The 15151-nt window shown below is 42.5% G+C and overlaps 1 protein-coding gene across 1 annotated transcript in view; it reads right to left on the reverse strand.

The window, feature by feature from the left end:
• Positions 1-13617, reverse strand: part of LOC119771741 (guanine nucleotide-binding protein subunit alpha-13-like) — a 29220-nt gene extending 15603 nt beyond the window's left edge. Inside the window, exons 1-2 of the mRNA XM_038267862.1 lie at positions 13284-13617; positions 7634-7860 (exon numbers count right to left, since the gene is read on the reverse strand). Coding sequence (XP_038123790.1) covers positions 7634-7860; positions 13284-13566 — 510 coding nt within the window. The 5' untranslated portion in view covers positions 13567-13617. The remainder of the gene's footprint in view (positions 1-7633; positions 7861-13283) is intronic.
• Positions 13618-15151: the final 1534 nt, after the last annotated feature.

Below are 15151 nucleotides of genomic sequence, written 5' to 3' on the forward strand. Positions count from 1 at the left end.
GTGTTTCTCTTGAGTCACATCTGACGCTGCTTTTGTGCAGTTAGTCGGTGCAAGTCCAGACATGGGGCTGCTAGGACCGAGAGGCATTCCTTCAGCCCGGCGCTGAGGGGAGCGTGTGATGGATGCGTTCACCAACAGTCTAAACAGACTTTCTCTGCTTTAGTTCCCGATTCAAATCCAGAAATCTGCTACATATTGAATAAAACCAAAGGGGCTGGGTGGCGGACATATGCGCATTTCAACTCCCACCCTCGTTTTAAGCTGATGTCCTCACCTTTTGAGCCTTTATGAAAAAACAGGAAAAAAAAACTAGTTTGACCTGAAAAACCCGACTGTAAGAGAGTGGATGAGTGTGGCGGTTAGAGTTACACCAGGGAGGGGCAGGATGGCGTGCTAATACGCTAACACCAGATAGCAGGGAAGAGGGAGGGAGGGGGATGAAAAACCACTACCTGCCTCCAGGTGAAACCAACATTTAAATTCAGGCTATCTGAGGGGGGATCAGTGGGTTTGAAATGATAAAGAAAAAAAAAAATCTGTTTTGCTGAAAAACAGGAAGGGAAACCAGAGGAGCAGCGCGAGTCATGATGGCGCCTGCAGTTCGAGGACGACTGCTGAAAAAGCAAAACTGAAACACAATATGAGAGCGAGTCAGTCCTGCGGTGGATTATTGATATGGTCGAAGCTGCAGCTTCTTCACAGCTCAAACCTTCGGAGTCTGAAAAAAACTCACTTTTAATTCATTAAAAACAAAACGTAGATTTATGGAAAATATTCATCAGAACAAAACAGGATGAGCGGAGAAAACGAGCCGATCATCGACATGAACGAGGAGAAGAAACCAAACTTAACCGCTACAATCAGCAACGCTGGTTTTGATTTTGGAGGCTTTTATTTTGAAATCTCTTCAGTTATCTCTTTCAAAATCTGCACATGAGCAACATGGCTCCTATTAAATAACTGAGTGTGATTTATATCTATTCTATTCATATTTTCTTAAATGGATGCTTCTAATTTGAGCTGACCTAAAATAAAATCTGCCTCTATTTTGGGAAAATAAAACAAAAGCAGATTCATATCAGAGGCTATAATAGAATCAAAATAAAAAGACGTTCAGATGCCAAAAAAAATCAAATAAAGAAATAACTAAATGTAGAAAATACATTCAGGCATAATTTCCCTTTTATTTTATTTTTGCACGCTTAAAAAAAATCTAACAGTTTTTACATTACATTAAAATCATTGCTCAACAGAAAAATGTAAAATCCTCCAAAACCAATAATTAGGGCTCAGATCAGCCTTTGTTTAGAAATAAAAACATAATTTAAATCTGAATTATTAAACACATTAGCGTTAGCTAGAACCCTTACGGCCGGTACGATTTCTGGTAACTTTGCTGAATATTTTCTTTAACTATCGGCTCCTGGATCCTTTATTCTGCTTCAGTCGTCAGTTCAGTCCCTTGGTAGCATTTTACAGTCCGTCTTGTTGCCATAGTAATGAGCAGCTCACCTAGCCGTTAGCTTTGACTGACAGACCATCGCTGTAGTCTGTCTGCATCCATGAAGCTAATATTTAAGGTTAGCTTACGTCTGGCAGGTTTACTGCTAAGATATAGCAGATAGAGAAGCTCTGACTGCCTGAAGCTAGTCTCGTTTCATAGTGTTAGCTTGAAGCTAGCATGTACTGTTGGTCGTCTCTCATTATGTCTACTTGTGCCTTCTCATGTGCTCATGTACTTGTGAGATGTCAGTCTCAGCCCTAGTACAGCTCAAATTCACGAGAACGAGAAGACCGAGAACAGACAAAGTCCGTTCTCAATTCACAAGAAATCTGGCCATGTAAACCAGGACAGTGTGAACTCTGGGAGAACGGAACCACAAAGCATAAATATGGGTCAGGCGTACCTTTGACGTCAGCTCACGCTCTGCTCCTCTTACCCTCTAGATAATAATAAATTCTGACTTTTCATTTAGTGGGGGAATAATAATGAACAAATCAAATGAAACTTTTGTCAAGAGAAGCACCATCAGAGCCAGCGGTACTTTACACACGGGCTAACGTTAGCCCTGGCTGCCACGGACGGGCCAAAGCTAGCCCTGTCTGCCGCGGACGGGCCAACGCTAGCCCTGGTTGATGCAGACGGGCCAACGCTAGCCCTGGTTGATGCAGACGGGCTAACGTTAGCCCTGGCTGCCGCAGACGGCCTAACGTTAGCCCTGGCTGCCGCAGACGGGCTAACGTTAGCCCTGGCTGCCGCAGACGGGCTAACGTTAGCCCTGGCTGCCGCAGACGGCCTAACGGTAGCCCGGCTGCCGCAGACGGGCTAACGTTAGCCCTGGCTGCCGCACACGGGCTAACGTTAGCCCTGGCTGCCGCAGACGGCCTAACGGTAGCCCGGCTGCCGCAGACGGGCTAACGTTAGCCCTGGCTGCCGCACACGGGCTAACGTTAGCCCTGGCTGCTGCACACGGGCTAACGTTAGCATGCTGGGACAGCTGTCAGTCTGGAGAATGGACAAGTCTGCTCTGATGCATGCTGGGTAAAGAGGGAGGGGCCAGAACAACATCCGGGAACTTTGTCAGTTCTCTGTCTTCTTGTGAACTGAAACAGTAGCAGGGCTGAGGCTGATGACGTTTCACGAGGACACGAGATTTGTGTTTATCTGACTTTGTTCATTATTATTCCCCCACTAAATAAAAAAAAGTAACTATTATTATCTAGAGATGATTAATAACAGGAGGTGAAATGAGCTCCAGAGGAGCTGAGCGTGTGATGATGTCATCAGTACGCTTCTGTTCCAATTGATCCAGATTTATTCTACGTGCTCCTGTTCTCCCAGAGTCCAGACGGATCTGTTCTAGTGAAGAACCTACTTAGGTTAATTCACTAGAACGCGAGTACGGACTCGTGTTCTAGGGTGAACCTCAAAGCTGCAGGGCGACATGGTGCTTTGGTCTGACGTTCGCCCCCTTTAAGCCTCAATTTAATCCACCTTAAACATGGCAGACAAAGCGCCCTGCAAAGGATGGTGAGGGGAGCCGTGGTGGTTTAGTTTAAAACTGCTGCAGAATCAGGGCTCCAATCATCAGTCCTCCGCCTCTCTGACCCGCTGCCAATGAGCAAACGGAACATTAAAAGCAGACCCAGCATCCCGCTGCTCGGCTTCCTGCTTCCAGCCCAGCTGCTGTTTACTGCCATTCATCTATAAACATCCACTCGTCTCTGACTGCGTTTATTTAAACACTGAGCCTTTGAATGACATCACATTTGCTTGACTTTTTATTTAACTGGAATAAAGTTGAATTTTTAGTCTTCAATCCGTCAACAGGCCTCAGGGTTTCAGGAACAAACCGGCATTTCCCTTAAGCTTTCGGAGATTTTGGAAAATGTTTTTGCTTATTTAGAGAGAAAATAATTTGAACTCAGCAGATTTATTTCATGAAATTTAAAATATTCAGTAAAATTCACTAAATTAGTATTTATGGGATCACTGTGATGCACATATGATATTCAGGTCATTTTCACCACTAATTAATCTGTTGCATCTGGAGGGATTCATCTATGTAACGGTGCTGAGTCATGTTTGGCAGAATGCACTCCTTCAGGTCGGAGGTTTCCACTAAACTGGTTTCATGCTAACCAGAGGCTAGCTAGTTCTCCACACTGGCGTTTCTTAATCCGTGTTCTTGTGCGTCCTTGTGAAACGTCATCAGCCTCAGCTCTAGTACTGTTCAAATTCACAAGAACAGCAGACTGAGAACAGACAAATTCCCTGGATGTTGTTCTGGCCCCTCCCTCTTTACCCAGCATGCATCAGAGCAGACTTGTCCGTTCTCCAGACTGACAGCTGTCCCAGCATGCACTGCGGCAGCAGCAGCTTCCAGGTTAACGCTCACAGAGCTCAGAGGATTAAGTTAAAAGTTCGCTTTTCTGTTGTTCAATAAAAGTATGTTTTAAGCTAATTTGAGGCGAGGACATTAAACTTAAAGCGTCACTATAAAGCCCATTTACTGGTTTAATGCGTAATAAAAAATAAAATCTGTAGTTGAGAGGAGCATGGCAACCTGCGATCCTCCAAGGCTAACCGCAGCCAGGGCTAACGTTAGCTCGTCTGCAGCAGCCAGGGCTAACGTTAGCCCGTCTGCAGCAGCCAGGGCTAACACTAGCCCGTCTGCAGCAGCCAGGGCAAACGTTAGCTCATTTGCAGCAGCCAGGGCAAACGTTAGCTCGTCTGCAGCAGCCAGGGCAAACGTTAGCTCATTTGCAGCAGCCAGGTCTAACGTTAGCTCATTTGCAACAGCCAGGGCTAACGTTAGCTCGTCTGCAGCAGCCAGGGCTAACACTAGCCCGTCTGTAGCAGCCAGGGCTAACACTAGCCCGTCTGCAGCAGCCAGGGCTAACCCTAGCCTGTCTGCAGCAGCCAGGGCTAACGTTAGCCCGTCTGCAGCAGCCAGGGCTAACGTTAGCTCGTCTGCAGCAGCCAGGGCTAACGTTAGCCCGTCTGTAGCAGCAAGGGCTAACGTTAGCCCGTCTGTAGCAGCAAGGGCTAACACTAGCCCGTCTGCAGCAGCCAGGGCTAACCCTAGCCTGTCTGCAGCAGCCAGGGCTAACGTTAGCCCGTCTGCAGCAGCCAGGGCTAACGTTAGCCCGTCTGTAGCAGCAAGGGCTAACGTTAGCCCGTCTGTAGCAGCAAGGGCTAACGTTAGCCCGTCTGTAGCAGCAAGGGCTAACGTTAGCCCGTCTGTAGCAGCAAGGGCTAACGTTAGCCCGTCTGTAGCAGCAAGGGCTAACGTTAGCCCGTCTGTAGCAGCAAGGGCTAACGTTAGCCCGTCTGTAGCAGCAAGGGCTAACGTTAGCCCGTCTGTAGCAGCAAGGGCTAACGTTAGCCCGTCTGTAGCAGCAAGGGCTAACGTTAGCCCGTCTGTAGCAGCAAGGGCTAACGTTAGCCCGTCTGTAGCAGCAAGGGCTAACGTTAGCCCGTCTGTAGCAGCAAGGGCTAACGTTAGCCCGTCTGTAGCAGCAAGGGCTAACGTTAGCCCGTCTGTAGCAGCAAGGGCTAACGTTAGCCCGTCTGTAGCAGCAAGGGCTAACGTTAGCCCGTCTGTAGCAGCAAGGGCTAACGTTAGCCCGTCTGTAGCAGCAAGGGCTAACGTTAGCCCGTCTGTAGCAGCAAGGGCTAACGTTAGCCCGTCTGTAGCAGCCCTCTCCCTGCATAGCCGTGTGTGAACCGGTGAGGAGGCCCCCGGGGCGCTACAGCCTTTACTTCCAAGGGGACAAATCCTTCTCATTTTAACAAGTACCACTGGCTCTGATGGAAATTTTTTGGTTTATTTGGTAAAATGTTCATTTGATTTGTGTTTATCTGACTGTGTTCATGAAAAAAGTAGGAATTTATTATTATCTAGAGACTGTTAATAACAGGAGGTGAAATGCAGCTCCAGACTAGCTTTGAATGTGTTGATGTCATCAGTACGCTGCTGTTCCTATCGACCCATATTTCTGCTGCGTGCTCCCGTTCTCCCCGAGTCCAGAGTTTCCTGGGAACATACTTGGCGAGAACACGAGTCTATACTAGTGAATTGAGAAACAGCCGCCGATTCTGTCACTGAAAAAGCAGATTTAGACCAGAGGAAAGATTCACTTCTGGACTCAAGGAGACCCTTTATATTTAGCAAAAACTCCAACGAGCAGACCAAAGGTTGGGGGGGTTTAGCCGAGGACATCGTTAAAGCTTTGGGGATCGACACGGGCACCAATCATCTCCACCGTTATATAAAACCACTGATTTAGTCGATCTGAATTTGTTCCGATACTGAAGATGCAGTAAAAATCATCCAGATTTATTATTGGGTTTTATCAAAGGGTCGGTTGGATTCTAGTATAGATCTGTTGTTGGGTCATTGACCCAAACGATTGAACGGACTAAAGGACAAATTATAAGGGGAACTTCATGGCAGACATTTTGACTCCAAGGATCTACAGCTGCCAAGCCCAAACCATCACCCCTCCTCCACCGTGCTGAACAGTTAACGTGAGCGTTTTTGCTGCATCGCTTCCTCCAAACATCTACATTTCATACTAGGGGCTGCTACAAACGATCATTTTGCTCATCAATTAACTCGGTTAGTTTTTGAAATAATAAATAATTATCGAATAAATAGAGAAAATTGATGGAAAATAAAAATGTTTGCAAAATGTTTATATATTTAATTATACAATTGGGTATAATTCCTGCTCCAGTGGGTCACGCTGTACTCGTTAACGATTATTGATTACTGAATTAGTTGATGATTATTACAATAATCATTTAATCACAATCGGAATTGTTTCAGCCTTCATACAGCTTGAAAATATTGAAATAATTTTAAAAAATGCCAAATTAAAGGTGACCCAAAGCGGCGTCTCCGAGTTGAAGCTGGTTTCTGTCTGATCCACAGAAACACGCCTGGAAAAGCAGCTCTGCTCCCAACGATCAGGTGCTTCAAACAGCAGCTGCTTTCCCTCTTAAATCCCATGTAGGTCGTAAAAGATTAGACTTTCCAGCCGTCTTTGCAAACTTTGCTTGATTTTTAGCTCCAAACACACATTTCTGCTTCAAATTAAACCATTTTTTAAAGTCAAAGCAGGTTTAGTTTCTCTACATAAAAGTAAAAAGCAGCATTCGATGTGATCAAACTGTTAAACATTCAGGATTGCAGGAAGGTGATTTTCTTTTATGGAAATAGTCGATAATTATTAAAAAAGGGACTAATGAGGTGAAGTAAAGGCTTTAAGGCCTGAAGGTGCAGGTGTGTCTTTGTGCTTATGTTACCCTCACAGTGTTTGTGTGTAAATAATGCTGAGTCCGAGAGGCTGGGCTCTGAGTAAAGCCGTTTAAAACAGCAGAGCAGATCAACATTCCTGCTCTGATCAACACTTATTCCTCCTCCTTCCTGCAGAAAAAACAAAACGAAAAAAATCCTCACAATTCCCTGCAGAACCAAATCCCACAGAGAACAGTCCCAACTTGTGCAACTCGCAACGTTTGGCTCACTACTGAAAGCAACATGGAGAAGTGCTTCTCTTGCCTCGTCCCCCCCAATGTCACATGACCTTTAGTAACGTCTCACAAAGAGGCAGAAAAAAAAAAAAAAAGCTTTTTAGTTCTGCAGAGGATTGTTCAAGTCCTCGCCGCACTAAAGGTCCCGCTGGAGGGGGAAGACGCGCGAGCCTCAACCACAGCTGCCGCTCTGTGGGAAACGTCACAGTTTGAAAATGTGCTTGAGATATAAGGAGCAGGGAGAGGTGTAAACAGGAAGCTGCCTGAATCACATGTCTGACCGCTTAAAACGGGGCAGAACAGACAGAAACGGAGCCGTTTGCAGGGAAGCAGCAGAGGAGGATGAATTAAACTGCAGTTTCACTTTCTTTTCTATCTGCCATTTTATAAAAGCCTTCGCTTCTTTAGGATTATATATATATATATATATATAACACAGAAGTCAGACTCAAACCACCTGAAACACCTCAGAGATCACCTGATAAAGAACATGCTATGCAGCGACATGGCTCAGCTGTTATCAGACAAAGATGAAGAAAAGAGAAGAAAAGATGGCCGCCGTTATCTCCCCTCCAGGCGACTCAAACCTACCAGCTGAAACTCCCGGCGCCGGTCGTACGCGTTCTGGATGCCCGAGTCGGCCCACAGGGCTTTAATGGCGGTCGCGTAGCGCAGGAACACCTCCTTGTCTAGCTGCCCGGTCGCCATCTTGGCCGACCGGGTGTCGAAGGCCATCAGGTTGTCGCCATGCTGCTGGTTGTCGGGGTCGCCCCACGGGATGTGCAGCTTCTCCCGAGCGTCCACCAGCACGCGGATACCTGGATGGGAAGGAGAGAGCAGGTCAGAGAGGGCAGGGGGAAGGTAAGTCTGCATGCGTTCGCTTCACTTGGTCATTTTCCGTACAGTCAGCAGTTCCACGCCATTCCTACGGAGGAGGCGGGACTCCTCAGAACATCAGGGCTCGTTTCTCCAAACTAAAGGCCCAAAATAAACCTTTGATCTCAGCTTACTAAAGAGGGAAACTAAATATCTTAACCTTCAAACAGGCTTCAGTCCCAACAGAGAAAAGGTAAAAACCGTAGAGATCAGAACCGCAGCAGTCCAGGCGGGGGGTTTCCCTGTGTGGTGTCTCTCTCTGGGTACTCCTGCTTCCTGCCACAGCCCATCCGGTTCTCTAGTCTCTATGAATTAGTGATTTTTTTAAAGATCGGGTCGGTTTAAGCGGCTCCAGAAATGCGATACCGATTAGTTTGGATTGATCCTTCAGGCTAATGTTGAGTTTCTTCTTCGATTAGAAAATAAACAATGATAAATGAATTAACTGATGACCATGACGATGCAGATACTGGGGGAAAAAAAGGCGTAAAACCCGCTAACATCACCCGGGGGGCGTGGTTTGGTCCCGGATGGACGGGCGACCTGCACTAATGAACCAGACGTTCACCTCCTCAGCGTTCAGCAGGTTCCTACATGGACACACCAACCGCTGCAGCTTCCAGGAGTTTTCCCATTTAATAAAAAAGTTACATAAATTTAAATAATTATAGGATTGTTGTATTTTCCATTACTTTTATATGTTTAGCTCATTAATAAAAACCTAACTGGTCCATTTTAAAGTAGGAAAAACAGGTCGGTGCAGGAGCTAAAAAACATCATTTTTATTTAGCTTTTCAGTAAAAAATAGAATAATTTGTTGGTTTTTAAAGTCGTAGGGAAGCAGCTGTTCCAACTTTTGCATTTCCAAATTCTCCCGAGTGGTGCACGACTTTACACGAGTGAATAAAGTGAATGTGATTGGTCGATTATCAGGGATTGTGTGGCGGAAGGTTTGCAAGCTAGTTTTGTTGTGGCCGGTTTCTCTGAAGCATCTTGCTAACCAGTTAGCATCTTAGCGCTAGCAGGTTCCCAATGGGAAATTCCATTGGGACCAAGTAGCACTAAATTGGTGACTTAGAAACGACGCTGTCAAGGAACGCTATGGACAGCGGAAACATGCAAGAGGAGGAGAGTTTAGTGTCGGAGGTCGTGGATGAGTCTCCTCCGTCATCCATTTTTTATTTAGAGGAGGAAAGCGGGGACGAAGATGTTGTGGAAGAGGACGCCAGGGCGGCAGAAGCTTGGTTTGGTGTAGAAGGCTTCCAGCCGTACATGTTTGAGCCCTTGCCTCGCAACGCTGCCAGTTCTGTTAGCTCTACGCCTGCCGAAGACACAGACGTCCATCCCCGTGAACACTGGGACGCAACTCAATGGGAAAGGAAAGGATTCTGATTTCAACCGTTGCGTATATTAGCTGAGACACATGAATCAAGATGCTATGACCGAAAATATTTGATTGACAGATGAGCGTTGATATATGATTGGTCGAATTTAGGTGTTCAGGCTGACGTAGAACTAACTGGCCTGCAGAAGATAACGAAAAAAACACAGATTTTAAGACAGGATTTTTTTTTTTTTATAGAAATTTTCTAAATTTTGAGACAATATGTTCTGTTAAGAGAACATTTATATACATATTTAGGTCCTTGAAAGTCCTTTAAGGACTTTATCTCCTTCAGAGAGCTGATGCTGGATTTGAAGATAGGAAAGAAGGATTGCAGAAGAAACAGAGTCCAAAACATTCAGGTATCTATAACTAACCCAGACTAACGTATTAATATATCAATAATACTCTGCTAATCTATGCCTCTTTTTTACGTCTGCTTCTGTCTCCTTGAACCCCAGTGGGCCTCAGCAGATGGCCGCTCACACTGAGCCTGGTTCTGCTGGAGGTTTCTTCCTGTTCATAGGGAGTTTTTCCTCTCCACTGTCGCTACAAGCATGCTTAGTGTGAGGGATTGCTGAAGAGTCAATGAGTCGATGCAATCAGCTGGTTTTCCTTAGATAGAAAACTTTGAATCAATCTGACTGGATGATTTGGTGAACTGGAAAGTGACCTGAGATGACATGATGTGAATTGGAGCTATAGAAATAAACTGAATAGAATTATCTGCTGTCAGAAGATTAAGTGTTGAAGAAGAAGCTGCCAGCAGCTGATGTTGAGGCTGAAGCAGTTTTCTACAAAGGCACAGATTTTCAGAGACGCACTGATCAGTTTTCTTCCACCTGCTGAGTCTCTTTCTGATAGATTCAAATTATTTTGTTGCATTAAAGAAAAATAAAATCTGTTGCAGGTGGGATAAATGATTTAGTTCTAGTTTGTTCATGACCTTGAAATCTTGCCTGTTGGAAAAGTTCTTACAGGCATAGATCTGCATGCTAGATAGAAGTTCCTTCTTTTTTTGTGGCAGCAAAATCTATTTAAACATATTACTGCCACCTACAGGGCTGGAGGAAAAATAAATAAAGAGTCTTCGTTCATGGATCAAATATGGAGGGAAGTTCTCATTTTGGACGTTAACCCTCAGTCCCTCAGTGAGGTCTAGAAGCACAAGATCTATATCCAGCCATTCAGCATAGATCTATGCTACATGGCTGTACATCTGATTTTGGCATTTGACCAATTAGAAGAGCCTTTGAATGATATAATACCTAATGGAAATTAAGAAGGAAAAAAAGTTAAAAATCTAATTGTAAAATTAAAAAGTGAATTAGTCTATTTAACAATTATATTTAGGTTTATAAACTAAAAAATCTAAGTGCCAATATCAGCATTAAAGCCTCTAAGGTTAAGATGGACCAAAAAAAATAAAGAAAAAATGTGTTTCTTTCACTCTGAGTGTTTTTTTTTATTTATTTCTTCTAGAAGCACTCTTGTCATTTTTCTTAATAAATTCAGGCTAGTTGGCGTTTCTTTTTATTACATTGAAATTAATTTTTGCCATCAAAATATCCAGAATTTTTTTATGTTACAAAGGTAACATTAAATTCTAATAACACTATTGAGTTCGCTATAAAGCGTTAAATGAGGAGTTTCATCAGCAGCATCTCTGGATGGAAAACGACCCGAGGAGGACGGCGGTGGCGGCGGCGAACCAGGAACCAGCGCCGCTTGCTTTCATTTAGCTGTGACGTTGGAACTCAGGGATGAGAGATAAATAAAAACAGCTGGTGCTTTTCCAGAGTTGCTTTTTTTTTGGGTTCCTTTTATAAAACCGGTTCGGTTTCCCTCTAAGTGGGAACCGACCCGGAGCCTCGTCATTACGTCACTTTAGGACGACTCATCCAGTCGGGCTTTGGTTGACGTTTCTGCAGAACCCGCCGGGAAACGTGTGCATGAAAGATTTCAAGACCAAATCAAAATAAAAGTTTATACTGCAGCTATGTTTCAAATGTTAGGCTGAAAATTTACCTTTAGGCCTCTTTCTGAAAAAAATAATAAAAAGGTAACTACTTCCTGCTTTTATACTTCAACCAATCGTGCCAGTCATGTTTTTATTTACTAGTACTTTCCAATCACTACAGTAACTGCTGCTATAATCAGTTTGAACCATTGATTGAGTCATTTTCTACTCTGCTTACAATCTTTAGTCAGGAAATGTGGTTATATAACAACAATAATCATAATTTACCAGCAGGAGGTCATTAGGAGGTTATTTTGGTTTTATCTCTGGTCACAACTGAACGGATCAGAACAGCCAACTGGTCCAAACGGGGAACGGACCAAACATGTTCCAAATAAAACAACGTTAAATCAGATTATGCATGTGATTGGAGCGTTTTATTGTCGTCTTCAGAATTAATCAGGCATATCTTAGAACCAGGAGACAGACTGTAATAAAAGGGGTAGAAAATGAGTTTGAACTGGTCTGAAATCACATGGAGGTGGGAAGAAGGAGCCAAGGATCCTCAGCAGGTCATTCTGCTCCCAACAGGGAAATCATCTCATCCATGTCTTTGAAAAACTGCAGGAAAGTAGCTGCCTAGAATATGTTTTTAAATACTTGGAAAAATACCATAAAAGGCTTCAATCTCAGATGCAATTTAACATAAAATTACATTAATTATTATTAAAGCTCTTTTGGTTAAATGTGGCTCAGATTTATAAGATTATGATTTTATTAAACATGTTGGCTGAAGCATTTCTACGATAAAAATCAGTTTTTCTCTGATTTTTTTTTTCCATTTCCTGTGTGTTTGTGTGATTAACCAGCCAATGAGAGATCAGAATCAATTAAAGGAAACAGCCTGGATTCTCTCTAGCTGCTGATCAGAGCATCTCTATCTGTGGGAAATGAAATATTAATTAAACTTAAAGGTAATAATAAAGTAGTTAAATCTTTATGTTTTCATTCCTCTAATTATGAAAGGATTTTTAACAAGTTGTTAAATCAATGAGGGGTTGTAAATTGTAAACATGAGATTTTCTTTTTTTTTTTAAGTCTAACAGAAACTTAACAGCAGATTTTTACACGTTATATTTTTAAATATGTTTGTGTTTTTAAAGTTTAGGAAGACACGCCGACATTTGGACTATGTTTTATAAATCCAGATTTAAATAGCATTTAAAACTGCATTTAAAACATCTCCAATCATACTAAATCGTATCAAAAGTCGTTATGACTGATTTTTGAAAATTGTACGGAAGATTAATTAATGTCTCATCGTTTAATTATATAATTATTGAATTATATAAATTATATTTAGATATTTTGGTGTTTTTAAGGTTTAGGGAGAGATAACATTTGATGTTTCATAAATCCAGATTTAAATCTACTTATTACACATAAATATCTCCTTTAAAGGAATTGAGTTACTTAAAAGAGAAAGTTATGATCTATAAAGTGTGGAGGAAATTATATTTGGACATTAAAATAAAACAATTTGGACAAATAATAAATGAGGATAAATAAATAAAATAATAAATTTAGGGAAACCATTAGTAGGCATGTTGATGCAGCTGGTTGTGGAGTTTTAATGGTGATATTAGAGGAGTGGACAGAAACAGGAACAATTCACGGATTAGTTCACGGCTGGGTTATCCTGCGATGAGGAACAAAACGTGGCCGAGGCTACCCGAACCGAAGCTACCCGAACCGAAGCTCTCCGAACCGAGGCTCTCCGCTCCCAGCCCGGTTAATCGGCAGGTTGTAAGTTTCCGGGCCGCCGCGCAGCGCCAGGAGGCCGATGGGAGCAGGAACCGGGCGGACTGGGTGTGCCGACCGACAGCAGACTGTTTATTCCAGCGCTGCTCAGCAGATGTGGAAACTTTCCCGTCCTTCTGATCGCCTCCCTGCCCCGGACCCCCCTCCCTCCCTCCGTCGGTAAAGTTGTTGGCGGTGAAGCCAAAGCGGCGCCCGGTTACCTTTGATAACGTTGCTGTAGATCGTCCCTCTGAAGTCATCCCGGGCTTGCTGGTCGAAGTCCTCGCCGTGGATGATCCGCATTTGTTTGAGGAAAGTCGACTTGCCGCTCTCGCCCGCGCCCAGCAGCAGGATCTTCACCAGCCGCTTCACGTAGGTTTTCTCCCGGGAAAGAGTTTTATCGATCGCCCTGGACTTTCGAGTCTGCTCCGCCTCGCCGGCATTAAGCAGGCAGGCGGGTAGACAAACTTTTAACACGGACCTGGACGGCAGGAAATCCGCCATGTTCGCACTAACTTCATCGATGCTAATTTGCTGCGCGTTCTCGCGATGCGCGGGCACGGGACCAAGCCCCTTCCCTAAACTCAGGAAGTAACCGCTCCTGCCGTCCATCTGACGGCCTGCTGCGGCCTGCAAACAGGAAAAAACAGCTGATTTACATCGAAAACATCTCACAGTCTCTTCAGAAACAGACATTATACGGAAACGGACACACTAAAAACAACGGAATGCAGAAACAATTGCTAAACTTTCAATAAATCCGAGTTTTCAAGTGACAATCGCGCCCCCTGCTGGATATTTATTTTTATTTCAAAACTTTATTAATTCCAAACGCAGGACAATATAACAAGACACACCTGAAAAGGGCATTTTATAATGTGTAACTAAGCAACTATAACTACTTTATCAAAATAAAAGCAAACAAAGATTATAAAGAATAAAGGACTGATTTAAGAATAACCATTAGAATTAAATGTTCCACATATTAATGTGATAGTTATAAGTCTGAGCTTATTGGCTGCAACAGACTTTTTTTCAATATATTTTATTGAATTTTCTCTTTTTTGACACACAAAACTTAACCTTGTAACCTTGAACTTATACACATTTACATTCACTCATGCATTCATCATTCAAATCTGCATTTTTCAAGTTTCAAAAATATAGAAAACACTTTAGATGAAGGCAGAGAGAAATAAGGCAATAAAGGAATAAAAACTGTATTCAAGACACCCATTAATAAGCTCCACCTTGAGTTCCTATGATCCTCATACACTGAACAAAATATTGCAACCACTTTTGGCGTTTACTTAATCATATTTAGTTACTTTAACACATTTTTTTTATGTCCTACACTGCTAACATTTATTTTTTCAAAACTTTATTGATTCCAAACGCAGGACAATATAAACAAGACACACCTGAAAACTGTGCATTTTATCATGTGTAACTGAGCAACCATAACTATTTTATCAAAATAAAAGCAAACAAAAGATTATAAAGAATAAAGAACTGATTTAATAATAACCATTAGAATTAAATGTTCCACACATTAGAGCTTATTGGCTGAAACAGACTTTTTTCCCAATATATTTTATTGAATTTTCTATTTTTTTGACACAACAAACTTAAAAAAAAGTAAAAATCTAACTGAGAAGTTAGAAAGTAAAGTTAAAAAGTTAATAAGCCTAGTAAACAATTATATTTAGGTTTATAAACTAAAAAATGTCAGTATTAGCAAAATAATACAAAATAAAATGTGTTTCTTTCACTCAGAGTGTTTTTCATGAATTTCTACTGAAGCACTTTTGTTATTTTTCTTAATATATTCGGGCTTTTCTTGTTCATTTAATTTTTGCTATCATAATATCCATATTTTTTTTATTGTTATAAAGGTAATAAGGTATTTTCCTGCATTCCAATAACAACATTGACTTGAAATTTTGATTTTCAAAGTAATTCACTGAGTGGCCTATAAAGAGTTAAGTTTGTTGTGTCAAAAAAAAGGAAAACATTTAATGAAATATACTGGGGGGAAAAAGTCTGTTGCAGCCAATAAACTCAGTCTTATAACTATTATATTGATGTG

This window comes from Cyprinodon tularosa, unplaced genomic scaffold (assembly GCF_016077235.1).
Source record: "Cyprinodon tularosa strain WSP-4 unplaced genomic scaffold, ASM1607723v1 ctg689, whole genome shotgun sequence".
NCBI classification, from domain to species: Eukaryota; Metazoa; Chordata; class Actinopteri; order Cyprinodontiformes; family Cyprinodontidae; genus Cyprinodon; species Cyprinodon tularosa.